The 21,188-nt window shown below is 39.5% G+C and overlaps 1 protein-coding gene across 5 annotated transcripts in view; it reads right to left on the bottom strand.

The window, feature by feature from the left end:
* WRN (WRN RecQ like helicase) overlaps positions 1-21,188 on the bottom strand; it is a 121,250-nt gene that overhangs the window by 33,112 nt on the left and 66,950 nt on the right. For all 5 annotated transcript variants that reach the window (XM_068532073.1, XM_068532074.1, XM_068532072.1 and 2 more), the window contains exons 19-22: positions 11,236-11,410; positions 7,257-7,438; positions 3,570-3,671; positions 3,194-3,286 (exon numbers count right to left, since the gene is read on the bottom strand). In XM_068532073.1, the coding sequence (XP_068388174.1) occupies positions 3,194-3,286; positions 3,570-3,671; positions 7,257-7,438; positions 11,236-11,410 (552 nt within the window). The remainder of the gene's footprint in view (positions 1-3,193; positions 3,287-3,569; positions 3,672-7,256; positions 7,439-11,235; positions 11,411-21,188) is intronic.

Here is a 21,188-nt window from a genome sequence, read left to right as displayed (position 1 = left end):
GTTGTGGCGAGCGGGGGCTACTCTTCGTTGAGGTGCGCAGGCTTCTCACTGCGGTGGCTTCTCTTGTCGTGGAGCACAGGCTCTAGGCGCACGGGCTTCAGTAGTTGTGGCACATGGGCTCAGTAGTTGTGGCTCACGGGCTCTAGAGCACAGGCTCAGTAGTTGTGGTGCACGGGCTTAGTTGCTCTGTGGCATGTGGGATCTTCCCGGACCAGGGCTCGAACCCGTGTCCCCTGCATTGGCAGGAGGATTCTTAACCACTGAGCCACCAGGGAAGTCCCTATAGTTCATTTTTATAAATATGCCATCTATGTTTGAGAAGTGTAGTCTCTAATTCAGCACTTCCCAGCCCGTGTGCTACAAATGGATTATAGGTGTGCTGAAGGTTAATCCCTTGAGACCTTAGGGTTCTGAACAGAACCTAGACTCAATTAGCCATTAACTATGTGGTTCATGAAGTAAAAATGTTTGAGACACATTACTCTAATTGCTTGGTAAAGGCTTCTACATACTGCATGTCCAATAAATCACACTTGTTACCATATTGACCAGATTTTCTACTGCTTCCTAATTTTTTGATTGCTTAACCTACCAATAACTAAAAATTATATCAACCTCTCCTACTTTGATGGTGGAATTGTTGATTTCTTCCAGCTGTTCTGTCAGTCTGTGCTTTACATAGTTGTAGGGGTTTTTTTTTAAGGTGTATAGAACAATTCTGTCCTCTTGGTGGAGGAACCATTTATCACTGTATAGAGAACATCTCCATCCCTAATAAAACTCCTTTTGTCTAACAGTAATACAGCTACCACACCTAGTATATGGTTAGCTCAACTACCTACACCATTTGTATTTTATTTTTTCAATTAATACACAGTTAAATTGATTGTATGTCTATGTGTTACGGTCTACAAGTTTAAACACATTCATAGATTCTTCTAACCATCACCACAACCAGAACATGCAACAAATCCATCACTGCAAAATACTCCCTGTGCTATTCCTTTGTAATCATAACCTCGACCCCATCCCTCTAATCTCTGGCAACCACTAATCTTTTCTTCATCTCTACAGTGCAGTTTTATGTTTGAGAGAATATCACATAAATAGTAGAACTGGCATTACTTCTTCTTTTTTGGGGGTAGAATTTGCCACTGAAACCATTTGGGCTAGGGAATTTTATTTTTGGAAGTTTTTAACAAGGATCCAATTTCTTCAACAGTTGTAGGATTATTCAGGTTATGTACTTCATTGTGAGTGAGGGGTTTTTTTGTTGTTTTTTTTGTGTGTGTGTGTGTGAGTGAGTTTTATTAGTTTGAGGTTTTCAAGGAATTGGTCCATTTCACCTAAATTACTGAATGTATGTGCACTGAGCTATTCATAGTGTTTCCTCATTATCCTTTTAATGTCTGTTGTGGCTAGAGTGAAATTCCCCCTCTCCGTCCTGATATTGGTAATCTGTGTCTCCTCTTCTTTTTTTTTTTTTTTTTTTTTTTTAGAACTTTCTATCAATTTTATTGACCTTTTCAAAGAATGAGCTTTTGAGTTCATTGGTTTTCTCTAATTGTTTTTGTTTTCTATTGATTTATGCGCTTATCTTTATTCTTTCCTTCCTTCTGCTTCCTTTTAGTTTTCTTTACCTCTATTTGCTAGTTTCTTAAGGTGGAAGCTTAATTACTAATTTGAAACCCTTCTTCTACTCTAAGTATTTAATGCTCTAATTTTCCCTGTCAGTATCACTCTAGCTGTACCCCATACATTTTGTATTTTCATTTCATTCAGTTCAAAATATTTTCTGATTTACCCTGAGACTTCCTCTTTGACTAATGGATTATTTAGTAGTGTGTTACTTAATTTCCAAGTGTTTGGAGACTTTCCTGTTATCTTTCTGTTGATTTCTAGTTTCATGCCATTTTAGTTAAATACAAATCTTTTAAATGTGTTAAGGTTTGTTTTATGATCCAGAATACAGTCTATTTTCATGAACATTCCATCTGCACCTGAAAAGAACGTGTATCTGCTGCTGTTAGGTGGAATGTTCTATAAAAGTCAATTAGACAGTTTGCTGACAGTCCTGTTCCATTTCTTCTATTTTCTTACTGATTTTCTGTCTACTAGCTCTATTAATTACTGAGAGATACTGAAGTCACCAACTCTACTAATGGATTTCTCTATTTCTCCTTTCAATTCTGTCAGTTCTTTTTAAAGTATGTACACATTTAGGATTAGGTGTTCTTGGATATAATGGTTATCTTTATGTGTCAGCTTGGCTAGGCTATGGTACCCAGTCATTTGGTCAAACACTAACCTAGATATTGCTATAAAGGTATTTTGTAGATGGGATTAACATTTACAATCAGTTGACTTTAGGTAAAGGAGCTGACCCTTGATAATGTGAGTAGGTCTCATCCAATCAGATGAAGGCCTTAAAGAGCAAAGACTGAGGCTGGCTGGAGAACAAGGAATTGTGACTCAAAACTGTAATGTAGAAACTCTGCCCAACTTTCCAGCCTGCTAGGCTGCCTACAGATTTCAGGCTTGCCAACCCCTACAACTGCATGAGCCAATTCCTTAAAATTAACCTCTCCCTCCCTCTCTCATTATCTCTCTGTCTCTGTGTGTGTGTGTGTGTGTGTACACATATGTGCATGTATTGCTCTGGAGAACCCTGACTGATACATTGGTAAACTGACTCTTTTATCATCATGTAATGTCCTTCTTTATCCCTGCTAATATTCTTCCTCCAAAGTCTCCATTATCTGACATTAAAAGTAACAACTCCAGCTTTCTTTTGATTAATGTTTTCATGGTATACAGTTTTTATCCTTTTATTTTTAATCTACCTATATAATTATACCTATAGTGGATTTCTTGTGGACAGCATTTGGTTGGGTCATATTTTTAAATCAATTCTAATAATTTTTGCCTTTAAATGGTATTTTTAGACCATTTACATTTAATATAACTATTGATATGTTTAGATTTAGGTCTACCATTAATTGGTTTATCTATTTATAAAAGTAAAAGACTGTAATACAGTTTGCTTTGTCCTCTTTTTTAATAAATAAATTCATTATTTTGTTTTTAAAAAACTGCAATACATATCACTCAACAAAAATTCAATTAAAAATTATTTGCAAAGGAAGAGAAACAAAGACTTTTAGAATGTCCATCGAGAAGAAGAAAATGTTACCTGGACCTGCAATTATCACAGCATTTTTCAGTTCCCATAATTCCCAAGGAGGCCTTTCGTAGCTGTTTGTCTTCAAAATGAGACAAGATGAGTCTACCCAAGAGAAAATTTTAAATTAAATAAAAGAACAAAAACATATATGTTAAATTCATTGTTGAAAATAATGAGGTGAAATCAACATTAATTGACTCAGCTGAGACCTCATTATTTGGCTTCAGTTTACTGAGGCACAAAGCAAGTTGCCTTAAAAATTCAGCACATATGTAACACCATCAAATATTTTTTAAATATTTCTAATTACTTTGCAAAACTTTTTTCTTAAGAGTATTATCTATAAATCCTTGTTATTAACTGATATAAAGTAAATAATACTTACTGTCGCCTACACCTTCTGGAATAAAGATATTTTTCCATCTTTGCCATCATCTTTAATTTGTATAATCGAAACTTCTCATTGCATATTTCACTAAGGAGGCGCCTGTCAATTAAAAATACCACAGTACTATTAAAATTGTATTAGCAGTTTTATTTCATTTATTTATTCCTGTTTATTTTTCATAGCCTATAACATCCACAGTGCTAACAAGATAAGGAACATTTCTATCATCTCAGATCAGAAAGTTATTGCGTCCCTTCCCAGTCAATGCCCCCATAAAAGGCAAGCATTTTTCTGATTTTTATGAAAATTACTTTTGAAAGAATTCTACCCATGTCTAAGCATCAATTTTTTAGCTGCCTATGAAAAACTGTTAAAACCCTAAAGTTCTTCATTTTGACTTATATGCTACTTGCTTTTTTGGCAATCTTTCTACTATACGTGAATTTTTACCTTTTCCCAGTAAAAGGTTATTCTTTAAGTTATTTTATATGAGAAACTAAAGGCATCTAATCTATACAAGGAATACTGAAAAGGACTCATGATCTAAATATGAGCCTTCATCACTTTAGCTCTTCAGAGAACTTCTCAGCCCTCTAAAAACTATCTCTTTGTATTATGGGGTATTATAGGACACCAATAAAGTATCAGAATTAAGTTCCTTCCTCAAACAATTCTAACCATTTTTTTCCCCATAATACTGAATTTATATAAACTTTTAAAATAACACTAAAGACATGTTTTTTTTTTTTTAAGTTAATGCTGCTATACCTCATCCTGACTCTGTTAATTTTACTCTCCTGTGAAGAAATTCCATGACTATGGTATATCAGATGATGACAATCTTCCAAATAGTCTTTGCATATCTTTCCAAGAATAAAGAGAAATCTGAGTTGAACAGGTTTCAAATATTTCAAAAGAAAACAATAATTTATCCACAAGATCTAAGTGATAATACTGATCCTCATCACTCATGTTTTGACTATACAGCCTTCTAACTGATAAAAATACCTCTGTACAATTCTCAAGGATGACACCAACAGGGAATCCAGTTAAGTGAGTTCTGGAAAGTCTGGACACACAAATGATCTCTTATTCAAAAATATTCTTATCATTTGACACCACCAACCACCATGCCTTTCCATGTAATTTCCCTAAAAGGTCTCTTCCAACGATTGACTCTAGTTCCTAGGTTAACCATCTAACCTCATTATTCCTAGCTCATGGGCTAAATATTAGTTCCCTTTTTTGCTCTGTTTTGTTTGTTTAGCTCACCTCTTTCTCCTCAGATAGAAAGAACAAAGGAAACAATGCCCACACTCGGAGAGCTAGATCTTCCCTTACGTTTGGTTCCCATGATCTACATTTAACTAATCTCATCAGTTTCAGTAACAAATTGAAGAAAATAAAGTAACAAGTCTCTAACAACAAATCAAATGAATATTTATTCTTCTTTTAGGACCATCAAAATAGTTAAAGTATAATATTCCACAGAATAAAAACAAGTTGAAAAAGAAGAAATATTCTAAAAACAATACCATAAATAGAAATCAGGTGGAGCCAGTGGAAGATTTGTTAAACTGAGATTAATTTGCAAATTATTCCCTTTAAACAAAGATTACAGTAACTATTGGGTTTGACTGTTTTAAATAATGGCAGGTGCAGACATTGAGACTCTGCCAATAAAAAATATAAAATTGCATATTTACACTGATGACTGGACAAGTTTCTTCTCTCAGTCACAGGATTCTGGCATGAGACAGACTAAAAATTTTGTGAATTACAGTGATCTTTTCATTTGAAAACCAGCTATTCCATTTATTCTAAAACTTTGTTTTTTCTAGTAGAAGAGGTTTGTCACAAGGATGGCAGAGATCCGGGCCTCAATCCTTGCTGAATTTTTTTTTAATGCTGTTTAACCCTATAGTTTTATTTCCTTTAATATGGATGCAAAGAACAACCTGTCTGTACTAAAGATTCAAGAGTGGATTTCCTGGCACCCCTATTTGATTACTAACCACTGTTACTCCCTGTTAAATCTTAATGAGATAACCATTTAAAATATCTTTTGAGACTCAGATACACAGGAACTATATCTATTGATGAACCTGCCAAGCCACAATATAAAACTTGGGCTGTTAAGTCTTCAGCATCTTTAACACAATGCACAAATAAAATCAGAACTGGTAGGAATCAACTTATGTTTGATGCAATCCCAAATTTAATTGTAGCATGCATAGCTGTGTTCTATCCCAATTATTTTAAATTAGTTTATAAAAAGCTTCACATAGACACCAGTGTCAAAAGGAAAATAATAATTGTTCTGTTTAAGAAGATGGTTTATTGACTGTATGTTAAGAAACAAAAGTTAGTGACTACTCTTAAAAGAAGCTTAAAATTTATAGCAAACATTCTTACCTAATTAATCCCTATTCTTCTTTCATATCTCAAGTTAACCCATTACTTCCTCAAGGAAGCCTTATCTGACCTTTATAACTTGGTAAACACACACCCATAATATACTCACTACTCAATGCAAATTTCCTTCATAGCACTTAACACAGTTATAATTTTATACAAATTTGCATGATCCTTTTCAAAAAAACTTTTGGTTATTGAAATTTTCAAACACAAAAGAGCAGTAAAGTGAACCCTATGTATCCACGGTTGTATGTTTCTGCGATTAAGACCTGCCATTCCCATTATACAGTAAACTCTATAAAAACAGGTTCTATATCTGCTTTTATTTATCATTGGATCCCCGGCACAAAGCATAATGCTTGGAACATAGTGAGTACTCCAAAAAAAATCGTTGAGTAATAAATAAAAACAAAAACTGTATTAGATATCTCATCATTTTAATAAGATGGGCTAACAGGTCCACCCAAGAGCTCAACTTATGTAGCTACAGGAAGGTGCATTTTGAAAACACCTCACCTCGGCAGGCCCATCAGTTACCACGTATAGGTTTTTTTTCTTGAATTTTTTTTCTTATGGATGAAGGAATAAGTTGGTAAACCCTGCCCCTAAAACTTCGCAAGATGAAGTTTTCCTTTCAATATCAATCTCACAGAACATAAGTGCCAACAAGATACCTGTTTAGTATGTAAGTGGAATGGTTTTCCTGTATCTAAACACTAAGTACAATATTTTTTCCATGGCAGTCAGTCAGTACAGGGCAACATGATCATTCACACACTGCCAAGGAGAGCTGGCATGCTCTCCTAGAACTAACAAAGGAAACAAAAATGGTAATTAGAGACAAACTGGGATTGGTAGAAGTCATTTAGAATAAGCACCATGGCAGCATGAGAAGAAAAAAATAAAAACAAAATAAATGGTATCTAAAATAACGATGGCTGAAGACATATCAAAACTTGAGAGAACCTGAGGAGAAAAACAGCTCATTGATGAACAATATTAAAAAGTGTTCCATAAGGTCTACGTTACATTCCCAGTATAGTGCTGTTTTAGTTAACTCTTCACACTAAATGAGGTATAGAAGAAATTAGGTCATCTCCTCTGGGTAGCAACACACCACAAAGTTCTTCTTAGACGTCTTCTGTTTTTTTGGCTTTAAATGCACTTATACACATTACTTTAAATTTTGAATGTTGTCTCAAATACTTTCGAAGCTTAGGTGGAAAGAAAGAAATCTGCAAGGGTGAAAGCAATAAATGTTTTTACCTATTTGTGTTAATGTCTCCTGGAGCCCAAAGTACATGACAAGAACTCTGAAGTCCATCACGGCCAGCCCTACCAATCTCCTGGTAATATGATTCCATTTCCTTAGGAGCACCGTAATGAATGACTTGGCGAATGTCAGCTTTATTAATGCCCATTCCAAAAGCTATGGTAGCTATTACACACTGAGAATAAAATAACAACATAGTTTGACAATCATTTAGCAGAACTAAAACCTTACATGTTTACCTTTTGGTAAGAATAATTAGTTCATTAGTTAACTAAAGTCATGGCATGAAACTGAATTTAATATAATTTCAGCCAATCGCTTATAGATTAAAAGATTATCTGCCCAATTTACAGATTAAGGAATGGTGACCATAAAATAGGATTTGTTCCCTCTCTATTAAAAGAAGCAAATAAAGTGGTTTCTCTGAATGCATATGAGTACAAGACACAAAAGAGGCTCTTAAACTATTTATTATATTAAATGAGCCTTTGGGATAATATTATGAAGTTTCAAGACTGCATAGTATCTTAATATTTTCTAGCATTATTCTAAGGTAGAAGGAAGCTTCTCATTAAAGATGGTAGAATGAATCATGAATTTATCTCTGCATATTTAAAAGGATAAAATTGGTAGAATAGCTAATATGAATGAGTATACCAAGATCAGATTTACATGACTAGAGGAAATCTTAGGGAAAAATTAGTGGTAAGCACCAAAAAAAACTACACAAATTTTTTTTAAAGTATTAATAGTAAGAATACAAAATATGTACAAGTAACTGTAAATATACTACATGCCTTACAGATAAAAAACATTTATAGAGAATACATAAATATATAATATTTGAACATACATACTGATCTAACCAAAATTATGATATTAATATTGGAAGTGAAGGGGGTAGAAACCTCTGGATGGGGTGAGAAGGGCAGGAAGGGATGTGAAAGAGCTACATCTTCATCTTTCATAGTTGGGAAACAAGAGCTAATGCCTAAATCTCATAAGCAAATAAATAAATAAACTAAGTAGCAGCAGTATAAGCAAATTATTGCAAGATACAGTGGCAAACACCAAAAGACTAAGCTAAAAGAGCTGGGAGTAGGAAAAAGAAGCAGGGAAAAAATGAGGGGCTGACGCTTTTCATTGTAAGCACTGGAGAACGATTTGGTTTGTTAAACTATGTGTGTGTATAACTGATAAATATTAAAGTGCCATTTTTAAAAATGTGTTACGATGCACCAAGAGTAGAAAAAAGAGAAAGGAAGGAAGGGAGGGAGGGAGGACAAATAAAGGGAAATATGAGAAAGATGAAAGAAAAATAAATATAGGGATGGAAATAATATTAAGAAAAAGCTCTGAGTGAATAAAACTAGGCAGTTTTACTGTATTTAAGAGTAAATAAGCAATATAATAATTCCAATTTTTCTTTTTTAAATGTTGTTTGTTATTCAATTTTTTCCAGCTTTATTGAGATATAATTGAAATATAACATTATGTAAGTTTAAAATATATAACATGATGATTTGATGTACATATATATTGCGACATGATCGATTACCTCAGTAAGGTTACTTAACACCTCCATCACCTCACATGATTACTGTGTGTGTATGTATCTGTGTCTGTGTGTATATGTGTGTTTGTATGATGAGAACTTTTAAGATCTAATTTTCATCATATGATACTGTTTTTAGATGAGATCAACCTATTCTGCAGACATGATTTTCAAAATATCCTTACAGACACTCAGGTGTAAATGAAGATATTTTATCCAATAATTTATTCATAACCTCATTCCAGAAAGGAAAGGAATTCAAACCATCGTGAAAAGGCAAATAAAATACAAAAGGACATAAAACTAAAAGTCAGGATTAAAAGAATGAATGGTCACAAACTCAAAATGCAAATCTACATCCAAATGTGGTTAGATTTGGTTATGAATAATAGGAAAGAAAAAAAATCTTGCCTCCCTCATATCTTTGGGAGATGTTTCTATCTAAATGAATAATTAGTAATACACCAAGATAGAAGAAACAACTGTTCAATTACTGGCTCGAAGATTCATTGTTAAGATTCAATAAGCAGCAGCTAATAAATTTTATCTGATACTTTTCAAGCTCCAGAGATAATAGAATAAACATGTAAGCATTTAAGAATTTGGATAAAATCTCTACTCCAGGCAGCTGTGATAGCTGTTCCTAACTTTGGAAAGAAGAGGAAGAAAGAGAACAGATGCCTTCAGGCAGGTATACATTGCATCATGACAATGCACAGTGAACTGCATAGACAGATCTAGATACAGAGGAAACGGATGACCTATTTGACAGAAAATGCAAAGCAGAAGTTAAGTTCTTCTCAATTTGAGATGACTAGTCCAGGCTTAGAGCGACAGGGTGTGGAAATGATGTTGATAGTGTTGATTTAAACCTACTCACATGGCTTGAATTTAAATCTTCCCAAATAATCTGTATGACACCCACTGAAACAGGATTCCAGTCATTATATGAATCTCAGCTGTAACACTTCACAATAACTTCATCAGTACCCTTCCTTTCTTCAGTTTTTCTCCTTCAGATCAATCCTACTTGGTGCTCCCAGTCTAATGTTTCTATAATACTACTATCTTGCTCAAAAGTATAGAGTAGTCTGTCACAGTGGTTTCCAAATTCTGTTCTGCAGAACTCAGAGCATTCTAAAATACCCCCAGGGACTGACTTGGAGATAGGGAAGCTCTTGGACCCCTTCATCCCTCACATCAACTTCAACAAGAATGATTCTACTTTAATCTGCTTTACCTATTAGATAAAATTTCATTTAAATAAAGAATTCTACGGCTAAAGTAGTCTGGAAAAACTAGAGAAACTTCACACCAATCCCAGCTTGCCTCTGCAAGTTTTAAGACCCTCTACAACCTGGCCAAACAACCCATTCAACTCTTTTGCTACGAGTCTCCACCATTCCTCCCTGCCTTTTTACCTATACTTTGTGCCCTTCCTACTCCATACTCCCTTTTTCTCCAACCAAACGACTCACAATTTCCTGAACCCAGTATGCTCTCTCATATCACAGTGCCTTTGCACATGCCAGTCCTTCTTCCTGGAATTCTATAACCTATTCCTTTTCCCTCATCACCTCCTGGCCTTGCACACTTGACAAACTGTTACTCACTTGTTCAGATTCTATTCAGATTGCTTCTTCCTGGGTGAACCAACCCCATTACACGACCTAACTTAACAGCCAGCATTCCCTCCTCTGTGCACCTAAACACTAGTCTATGTACAGGCTGCCATTTATACTAGCCTGCAATAGTTTTCTTACATATCTATCTCCCACATTATATACTGATTCTATCAGAGTGACTGCTTTATGCTCATCAGAAAGAAGGTATTCAAATGTATATGTATGAATAAATCACTTGGCTGTACACCTGAAATGTTTTTATATACCTTTTTGGTTTTCAATTTTTTAAACGAAAAATGAGTATTTTTCACGATTAGACTTAAATTATGAAATTCAATTCCAACTTTAAAGAAATTTTTTAATTAATTTTTTTATTGGAGTATAGTTGATTTACAATGTTGTGTTAGTTTCTGCTGTACAGCAAAGTGAGTCAGTCATACATATAAGTATATCCACTCTTTCTTAGATTCTATTCCCATATAGGTCATTACAGAGTATTGAATAGTTCCCTGTGCTACACAGTAGGTACTTATTAGTTATCTATTTTATATATAGTATGAAATTAACAACAGTGTAAATCAACTATACTCTAATATAAAATAAAATTTAAATTAAAAAAATTTAAAACATTTTTAACTAAAAAAAAAAATTAAAAAAAAAAAAAGTTTATTCTCCCTCCTGGAAAGAAAAGAAGAAGAAGAAGGTATTCAATAAAGATCTTGTAAATAAATATTAGAGAAATATCTGTTTCCACTATGGGGAACAGACAGTAATGATGATCAATCTTCACACCTGAATTTCATCTCTCATGAACCTATGATGAACTTGTTTCCTTAAGGTAATACTCAGTCCTGCATGGTATGTTCCACAGGCTAACTTCAGTTTCTTAAGTTCAGCTGTAACTCGTTCTGTCATTCTTCTAGAAGGACAGTAGATGATAGCTGGACCTTCAAATTCCCAAGCAGTACTAAAGAAAAAGAAGAGCAAAAGGACAAACATATACATATAAGCTTCAGACCAGTTTGAGTTTTACCTAATTTAATTTTCCCTTTCTTTTTAAATTTTAATTTAATTTCATTTTAATTTAGTTTTTAAACTTTAATTTTCCTTTTAGTAAAAACTAAAAGGAGAAAGCATATAAAAAACAATGACATATTTAACAAACGCCTGAAACATTTTAGACACTCAAATGTGGAAATAAATTATATTAAACCCAAACACCTTTAACTTCACTTTTTTGTTCAAATTAAAACCAGAGACAAGTTTATTTACTGAAGCGGAAGCCTTGCTAAAAACCTGTAAACTAATAGAAACGCAATTACCGTCCTTTGGAATTGCAAAGCACTAGATTAACAATTAGTCTTCATTTATATAAGAAATGTAATGTTTACATAGGAGAAGGAATAAAATTTATATTAATCTTATTCCCTCTTATGATCATAAAATTGAGTTTCTATATCTGTTTACTAAAAAAGCAAGAACTTTCATGCAATAGTAAAAGGTCATTTTTATAGTTCAAGGAAGTATTTACTAGTATCTTGAGACTATATGACCATTATAGAAAATAACATCTGTTAGAAAGCCTGTTTTAGAAACTTGCGCTTACTTATTAAAAGTATAAATAATGATTTCCATAGAACATTTATTTAATTCGTCAACATATTCATTTACGTAAATACATTCATTTATGCTGACCTAACCAATATAAAAAGAATATACTATTTAGATTTAGGAAAAGTTATTTTATTTAATTTTTAATGTGCATAACCTGTGATACAATTTCAATTTTAGGAATCTATTTTACAAACACACACATCTGCCAAAAGATATATATACACAAATATTCACGACAAACAATATGGATCACTTTTTACCCTAAAAAAAGCAGAAAACACAAAAATCTGAACTTATAGAGCAGAAAAATCAAAGCAGTAAAAATTCCTATTGATTACAGCAGTGAAATGGCTGGTAAAAGGACCTCGGTCCTTGTCTTCTTTGAAGAAAGAATTCAGCAAAGAGACCAAGATTGTGAAGCAGATACAGCATTTATGAGAAGCAAAGTATATGCAGAAGAGCACATGGGCAAACTCGCAGAGTTAGCTGCACCCAGTAGGGGTGGCTTAGATCGCATATATGGTGCAGTCTTCCAGGTTTTCTCTAGCCAATCATCTTGCTTGTGCCCATATTTGGCCTGACTCAGGTTCCTTCCTGATCAGCTCAAAGGTTTCTGGGAGGTTGGCAGGACATATTATGGGTTGGTGTCCCTTCCCTCCTTTGGCCCCTCCCCTAGAGTTGTGTTATCCGGAATTCCTTAGGGGACAACTGAGGACCTTCTCTACACATGTGTTGGGCTGAGAGATCCCCTTGACCACAAGAATGAGGAAACTGTGGTCTCAGGGCCCAATGCTCCTGCTGCCATCTTATCTCAAAGTGACAGCAGAAGGCTGGCTGCAGCTGCTCAGCCTGGGGCCCATCTATCGCCTACTTCAAATCCCGTCTGAGAGGTGTGGACCCCAAGGAATCTTTATTGGGAGGATGAAGGGGGAAGGTCCGTCTTCTGTAGCTTCTTCAGGCTGGCATTGGGCTCGTGGACCCTACCTAACTGGTGCCGTGGAACTCTCACCCTGCCTTGTCAAGGGACCCCAGAAAGGCTTCTGCTGTTATCCCAGCAGGATCTGTTTCAGGGAGTGGCTAGAATCCCTGCACCACCATCATCTTGATATGGAATTGCTGCAATCTGGAAGAAACAAACTTAACAAGCAGATTAAAAAGGCAGGGACCAAAGATCAGTAAAAGGATTATTGCAACTAGAGGCCCAAACGGGGGTAAGAACAAGGTTGCGCTTGGTAACATTCCTCTGATTGCAGTCCAGATAGAGTCAGTGCTTGGGTACCCCTGTCCGAAGGAATGAAGCCATCTGGCATGGTCACACATTTTCTTGATGTCCTCTTCTACTAGCCCAGTGGTGTTGATGTGGGTACAACATATCTTGTTAATAACTGCAAATACCCCTCTCTGTTCAGCCAGAAGAAAGTCCAAGGCCAGTCTGTTATCCATCACTACATCAGCTGAGGAACTAACAGACAACGAAAGTTTGGAAAGTGCATTCCCTGTGGACCTACTCAGAGCTGACAAGGTTATCCAAAAGTCTATTGAGCACTGCTTCATGCTAAGCAAAGCCTTCCCAAGGGGACGCCAACCCAGTAGCAGCTCCAATCCCTGCCAAAATGAGGCCAATTGCCCTTTTGCCACAGGGGTGGGTGATATTATGGATGGTAATACCTAGGTTCCTTTGATTACTCAGTTGGCCTAACGTACACTGTCCTGTAAACAGAGCACTGTCTATACAAGGAAAGGCTACAGCTAATCCCGGGAAAAGGAAAGAGGGATTGGGGTTGTTCTGATGAGGCAATGGGTTTATGTCTAGACCACAAAGGAACAGATATCCAGAAGGGGCACATGCCTGACACACTGCTGTAGAATTAAACCAATTCTCTAGAGAGCCTGCCCAAGAGGGGATCCCGTTACAGCTTGGGGAGGGAGGCCCACCATTATACGAGGGTGCATGAGGGGTGGGGACCCTTCCGTAGGCCTTGGGTGGGGGTGCCTACATTACACTCCAGACAATTGGTGTTTTTCCTGCCCAGTAAGTGCATATCCCATCTGGGCTTTGTCCTTGTTTTTTAGTCTTTGATTGTGTTTGTGGTGAGGGCACCAATGGGTGAGATTTCCACCTGTATGTCTTTGTCAGGGCGGGTGAGAACAATTAAATTGTGGAGTAACAGAAGCATTGATCAGATTCTGAAGGTTCCCCAGAGTGTTACTGCAAGTTTTCACGCTGGTTGCATAGGGGCAGTGGCAGCAAGACAAGCTAGTCTTATTGCAATTTAAAATAAGTGTGTGGTTCTCATCAGATCTATTGACGCGAGGGGTTAAGGTCTAAGCATGGAAGTTGCGCTAGGGACGGAATACGAACTTTAAGAGTAGGGTTAGAAGGACCCTCAGTGAGGTAAGGTCGTCACTGCTAGGTGTAAAGATTAGTTTGTTTTTAACCCACAGGCATTGCTCTGAGGATGGGGATGACAGATCCAGCACTGGGGTAGATTTTATCCCTGAGCTATAATTCTTGAGAGATTTACTATTGCGTTGGATTCCTATTCCCCTGATGTGGATCCCCAAAACAGGGAGAGAAAAGTTAGGGTGACTGATAACTTCATAATGGCATCAATCAGGGTTTTAATTCTGGAAGCAACCAGATAGCAAGTAGCAAAGAAACATCAAAAGAAATCATATAGTAAACGAAAGCCCAGTAGCAATTATGGAGTCCCAGCCTACCATCACTTGTCTTGTTTCTGTCACCCGGAGAGTCCCAAAGGAATCAATGTCAAAGCGAGAGTTTACTTATCAATGTGGTTGTCACTGGCTCAGGGATCACCTTCTAGAAGGGGTATTTGAGGGTTTTAGGTAGGTTCACAGGAATAGCTGGGATATATGTCTTCGGGTTCCTGTAACATATCAGTGGAGGCAGGTTTAATCCTGGACAGACGGACCCAACTCGTGACTCCCTGGAGCTTAACTGCTGTAGGGGTGCTCAGCAGGACTTGTTAAGGACCCTTCCACTTTGGGAGTAGCTGGGCGCCAGGGGACTCACTCTTTCAGGTCTTTAAAAGCACCCAGTCCCCAGGATTTACAATGGAGTGATTGGGGCTGTTATCTGGGAGAGCTGGGTTCTGTTTCCATGTTCTTTTATGGCCGTTTGGACCTGGCCCAGGTTTGTAATGTATTTAAGATGGGCCTGGTTTCTGGGTCAGTTAGTATGTCCAGGGTGAGGAGTGGCCTTCCCTGTGTCATTTCAAAGGGACTCAACTTAATAGTTGTTTTAGGGGCTGCCCTGACCCTCAGGAGAGCTATTGGCAGCAGGCGGTACCACGGTTCTGATGTTTCCTGACAGTTTGCCCTCGGTTTTCTTTAGGGTATGATTAGCCTGTTCTACTTTTCAAGAGGACGGAGGTCTCCAGGACGAATGCGGGTGGTACCTGATTCCTAAGGCCTGTGAGAGCTGTTGGGTAACCCTGGCTTTGAATGAGGGTCCACTGTCACTCTGGAGGTGGCGGGGTAACCTGAACCTAGGAGTGATTTCTTTTATTGATAGAAGTGCTCTAGCCACTTCGGTTGCCTTTTCTGTCCTACTGGGGAAGGCCTCTGCCCATCCAGTGAAAGTGTCTTTAAATACTAATAAGTATCTGAAGCCTTGGAAAGAGGGCACCTGACTGAAACCCATTTGCCAGTCCTCTCCTGGGTAAGTCCCACGTCACTGGGCTGGGCTAATGAGAGGGGGAGGGGGTGCGGCTTGAGGCTGCCTCCGGATTATGGGTGGTGCAGAGGGCGCAGGCTCGAGTAACCCTTCTGATTGTCTCTGGGAGCCCTTTCCTGTAAAAAGCTGGAAAACCACAGCAGACATGGAGTGGTTTTCTCTCTCATTCTCTCTCCCCCAGATGGAGGAATCATGTGGCCCTTTAATAATTTTCCATTGGTCAGAAAGAGGTATGAGCAATTTTTGATCCATGTGCCACCAGCCATCTGTTCCCTTTGGTTCCCCCTTGGTCTCGTGGCCAGGTCTCTTCAGAAGTTGAGTATCTGGGTACAATGCTAGAAGGGGCAAGGGATGGGATCAATGCCATTTCTGTTGTGGGTATCAGGGCAGCTTTCTTTGCTTCCCGATCTGCCCTGTTGTTCCCTTGGGTAATTTGAGAAATTCCTTTTTCGTGTCCGCGGCAGTAAATGACTGCTACTCGTCTTGGTTTTTGAACCGCTTCTATGAGATGTAGGCTCTCAATCCCATATTTTGTAGGGGAATTTTTGGCATTCAAAAGTCCTCTTTCCTTCCAGATGGCTATGTGGGCATGTAGAACAGGGAAGGCATATTTTGAGTCTGTTTATAAATTTATAATTTTTCCTTCCCCTAGGGTTAAGGCTCGGGTTAGAGCTATCAGTTCAGCCTTCTGGGCTGAAGTGTTGGGTGGCAAAGGTTTCACTTCTGTGACACTATGAGCGCTCATGATAGCATACCCTGCCCTCCTGACCCCATCCTTAATAAAGCTACTGCTGTCCGTAAACCATTCTTCCTCAGGGTTTTCTATGGCTTGATCTGTTAGATTAAACCTACAGGCATAGACCTGGTCAAGGGTTTCGAGGCAGGAACGTATTAGTTCTGGGCTGTCAGCAGGCATCCATGTAGCTAGGTTGAGGGTGCAGCAAGTTTTAAGGGTTACCTCTGGGGAGTCGAGGAACAAAGCCTGGTACTTAGTAAGGCAGCCTCCAGTTAGCCAATGGTGGCCTTTGATCTCCAGGATCCCTTGTACTTGATGGGAGGTCTGGACTTCCAGTGGCTGTCCAAAGGTAAGCTTGTTAGTTTCTTCCTATAACGCAGAGGCAGCTACTTCCCGAAGGCAGCCAGGCCAACTTCTAGTTGTTGAAAAAATAGCCTATAAGTTGAGGAACTTCTCCAGCTTCTGTATTAGGAACCCCAGGGCTGAACCCTGCTTTTCAGCCACATACAAGATGAATGGCTTTTTTCAACTGGGAAGACTCAGGGCAGGAGCTTTCGTGAGGGCCTGTTTGATACTATGAAAAGTTTTTTCCTGTTCCCCAGTCCAAAGTAATGGTTCTGTATCTGGGCCTTTAGTAGCTTCACACAGGGGCTTAGCCATTAGCCCAAATCCTGGGATCCAGATTCTGTAAAATCCTGCCATGCCTAAAAAGGTACAGAGATGGTTTTTTTTGTCTTTGGAGCACTTAGGCCTAATATAGCTTGTTTTCTGTCTGGAGATAGTTGTCTACTTCCAAGGTTTATAATGTATCCCAGGTATTTAATTTGTTGCTTTGAGATTTGTGCCTTTTTCTGGGGACCTTGTAACCCCGGGTCCCAGGGAAATTAAGAATTTCGGTGGTGTTCTGATCTGAGGCCTCCATGGAGGGGCTACATGTTAATATATCAACATCTACGTACTGTAGAATAGCCCCTTCCTTTAGGTGTATTTCCCTTAGTTCCTTTCCTAGGGCCTGGGCGAACAAGTGTGGGCTGTCCTGAAGCCCCTGAGGCAGTACTGTCCAGGTGTATTGCATCTGGCCCAAGTGGGAGTTAGTCCACTAGAAGGCAAACAGATATTGTGATGAGGGATGAACTAGGATGAACTAGAAGACATCCTTGAGGTTGAGCACAGTAAACCATTTAGCATCCTCAGGGACCTGGACTAATACGTTACAAGGATTGGCCATAAGGGGGTGTATGCGAACCACAGCATCATTTACTGCTCTGAGGTCATGCACTATCCTATGTTCTCCATTTGGCTTCACAACTGGCAGAATAGGGGTGTTACATGGAGACTGACAGGGCACGAAGAGGCCATGTTTTAAGAAGTTATCGATGAGGAGTTGTAACCCTTTTTTTGCTTCCAATCTTATGGGGTACTGTCTCTTGTTAGGGTAAGTGGCTTCTGGCTTAAAGCTAATTTTTACAGGTTGGGTGTTTATGGCCCTCCCAGGGACTCCTTTGTCCCAAACTGGTTCACTGATTGGAGAATATGGCTGGGAACAGGCCCTTGCTCTTCTTGTTGATCTGCCTTAGTCAGGGTCAAGATAAGGGGCTGCTTGGGGCCTCCTAACCGTAATATGGCCCCAAGGGAGCCCAGAAGGTCTCTCTCCAATAGTGGCACAGGACACTTAGGGACAACCAAAAAGGCATGTGAGATCAAACACTGTTCAAATTGCCAAGCGAGAGCCCAGTGAAGCAATGGGTGCGAGGCTTTCCGTCAACACGTCACTGTGCAGCTTTTAGAGGAAAGGGGTCCAGCGTGAGAAATTAGGCCAGAGTATGTGGCTCCGATATCAATTTAAAAATTGATCTTCTTACCTGCCACATCAAGAACGACCCAGGGCTCCTTGATGGAGACAGACATCTCACGGGGGAGAGCTGCCGGAATCCCAGGGCCACCTCAGTTGCCCAGCACGGCCATCTCAGGAGTGGGGGCCCCTCTTCCCTGTCGGGGCCAAAGGCAGTCCCATCTCCAATGACCAGTCTGCTTGCAGACTGGGCATGGCCTGGGGGGCTTCTCTGGCATTCACGGGCCCAGGGGCCGGCTGACTTGCATTTGGAGCACTCCCCCTTGTTGGTCTTACCTCCAGACTGATGGCTGAAGCTTCTTGGCCCCTTTGGGTTGCCCTGAAGTTGCAAGGTAACTTCAACTTCAAAGGTGTGTCTGACAGCAACGCCTATCAGTTTAACTTGCTTGAGCCTTGGCCTGCCTCAACTCACGCCGAGTTCTTTCCTCCTCCTCAGTTTGATCTCGATTATTAAATACCCCAAAGGCCACCTCTAGGAGTTTGGGCATGGGAGCTTGTGGGCCTAATTGTAACTTTTGGAGTTTTCACCTAATATCAGGGGCAGACTGTCTGATAAAATGTTGTCCAAGCAGGGACTGACCCTCAGGAGTGGAGGGGTCTATGTTAGTAAATTTTCTAAAACCCTCCACAAGCCATCCCTGAAAGAAGGCTGGGTTTTCTTCTTTCTCTTGGGTCACTTCCCTGACCTCTTCATAGTTGATAGGTTTTCTAATACATTTTCTCATTCCTTCTAACAGGCATTGAATCACGTGGTTCCTGGCCCTCGTTCCCCCCAGGGACTTATAAGGGGGATCCTGATTTGGGACTGCGTCCCCACCCATATCATAAATGCTGGGTTGGTCCCTGGAGAGCTGGTCAGCGTGCCCCTGGGCTGCTGTCCAAATCCTTTGCTTCTTTCTCCTCATGGGTACAGCAGGTAGATAGTACTATTTGGACATCCTTCCAGGTTAAATCAAAGGCCAGGGTTAGGGCCTGAAATCCTTCAATAAACCTACTTGGGTCTTCAGAAAATTGGCCCAGCCTTTGTTTGCAATGGGCTAAATCGGTTAGGAAGAAGGGCACGTGTACTCTGATTGTGCCTTCGCCATTTGCCACTTGCCCAAGAGGGCATATTCTCCCTGATCCTCGGTGATAGGAAGTCCCACTACGGGTTACCCCCGTGGGACTAGCTTTTTCATCCTGGGGTACCAGTGTGTATAGAGGGGCATAGGGAGGCGGGGTTTGGGATTGGCCAGGAGGATCCTGAGAAGCAAGGGTACTTGTAGGAGTAGGAGAGGCTCGGTTTCCCTCCTGAGAGTTTGGGGGAGTTAAATGAGGACCGTCTAGAATGTCGAGAGAATTCTCTGATTCTCCAGGCCTCTTACTACCAGAGCCGCATAGAGCAGGATTCTGGTAAAGGGACACGAAGGCCTGGACATAGGGAAACTCAGTCCATTTTCCCAACCTACGGCAATAAAGATGCAGTTGCAAGATGGTTTTATAATTTAGAGGCCCATTTTGGGGCCATGTTTCTCCATCCCCCAACATATAAAGGCCAGGCAGTCTTATAGTAAAACTTAAGCTTTTTCTTTCTTAGCCCGTCTAATTTTAAAAGCTTCCGGTTCTTAAGGACACATCCCAGAGGTGTTTCTTCTGGCTTAGAAGGGGATCCCCCCATGTTGAGCAAGCTGCAACCAAGGACAAAGAGGCTCACCTAGGAAAGGAATCCGGTGTCCTGGAAACATTCACCAGGAGGCTTTAATTTGGAACGGGTCCAGAGTGTCCCCTAGATCCCCATCGACCCTGAATCAGACGTCTCTGGTTGAACTTAGTTCCTTGCGCAGAGAAAAATGTTGCAGTTGCCAGGGATTCCTTGGGGAGGATATTTTGATTATATAGTCATTATCCTATGATTATTTTTCTTACACAGGGGTGTATCCCCCGGGACCAGGCGTCTAAAAGATTCAGAACCCGGCTGCATGGACTCAACCAGCCCAAAAGGCTGGTGCGGAAGAGCGCGTGGGCGAACTCGCAGAGTGAGCTGCACCCAATAGGGGTGGCTTAGATCACTTACATGGGGGCAGTCTTCCAAGTTGTCTCTGGCCAATCATCTTGCTTTTGCCCATATCTGGCCTGACTCAGGGTCCTTCTTGGGGCATCACACGCATCTCTCAGTCTAGATGGATTCCAGCACAAAGGTCTCTGGGAGGCTGGCAGGACGTATTATGGGCTGGCATCTCCTCCCTCCTTTGGCCCCTCCCCTAGAGTTGTGTCATCCCAAATTCCTTAGGGGATGACTGAGGACTTTCTCCGCACATGTGTCAGGCTGAGAAATCCCATTGACCACAGAATGAGGAAATTGTGGTCTCAGGGCCCAATGCTCCTCCTGGCATCTTATCTCAAAGTGTCAGCAGGAGACTGGCTGCAGCTGCTCAGCCTGGAGCCCATCTATCTCTTACCTCACTATTACAAAAGGATTCATTACTTTGCCAAGAGGTTTACTAAAGACTGTTATTTCCTCATAACAATTTCCTGAGGGGGAAAAAAATCTATCATCATTTAACCATTAAATTAGATAGGTGAGAGGGGCTGATCTAATTTAAATGCACCATGCATATAGAAAACAAATAAGATCAGAGTTTAAGAAACATGTTAGCTCAATGAAGAGAAAAAATGTGAATACTGATAAACAAATGGCAGAATTAAATGAAAGGAAGAAAATGAAAATAAAAGGTAATACTTTGAAGTCTTAATTTACCCTCCATGTCAGTGCTCATTAAGAGGTAAATTTCTATTTGCCCAAGATCTGCAGAGAGCATTCTGACTCTGAATGGTTCCCTGCTACCACAACTCTTCTTGGAGGA

Source organism: Eschrichtius robustus, chromosome 21, assembly GCF_028021215.1.
Source record: "Eschrichtius robustus isolate mEscRob2 chromosome 21, mEscRob2.pri, whole genome shotgun sequence".
Taxonomy (NCBI): Eukaryota; Metazoa; Chordata; class Mammalia; order Artiodactyla; family Eschrichtiidae; genus Eschrichtius; species Eschrichtius robustus.
Note: the sequence above shows the minus strand (reverse complement) of the source record. Positions and strands in the feature narration are given on the sequence as shown.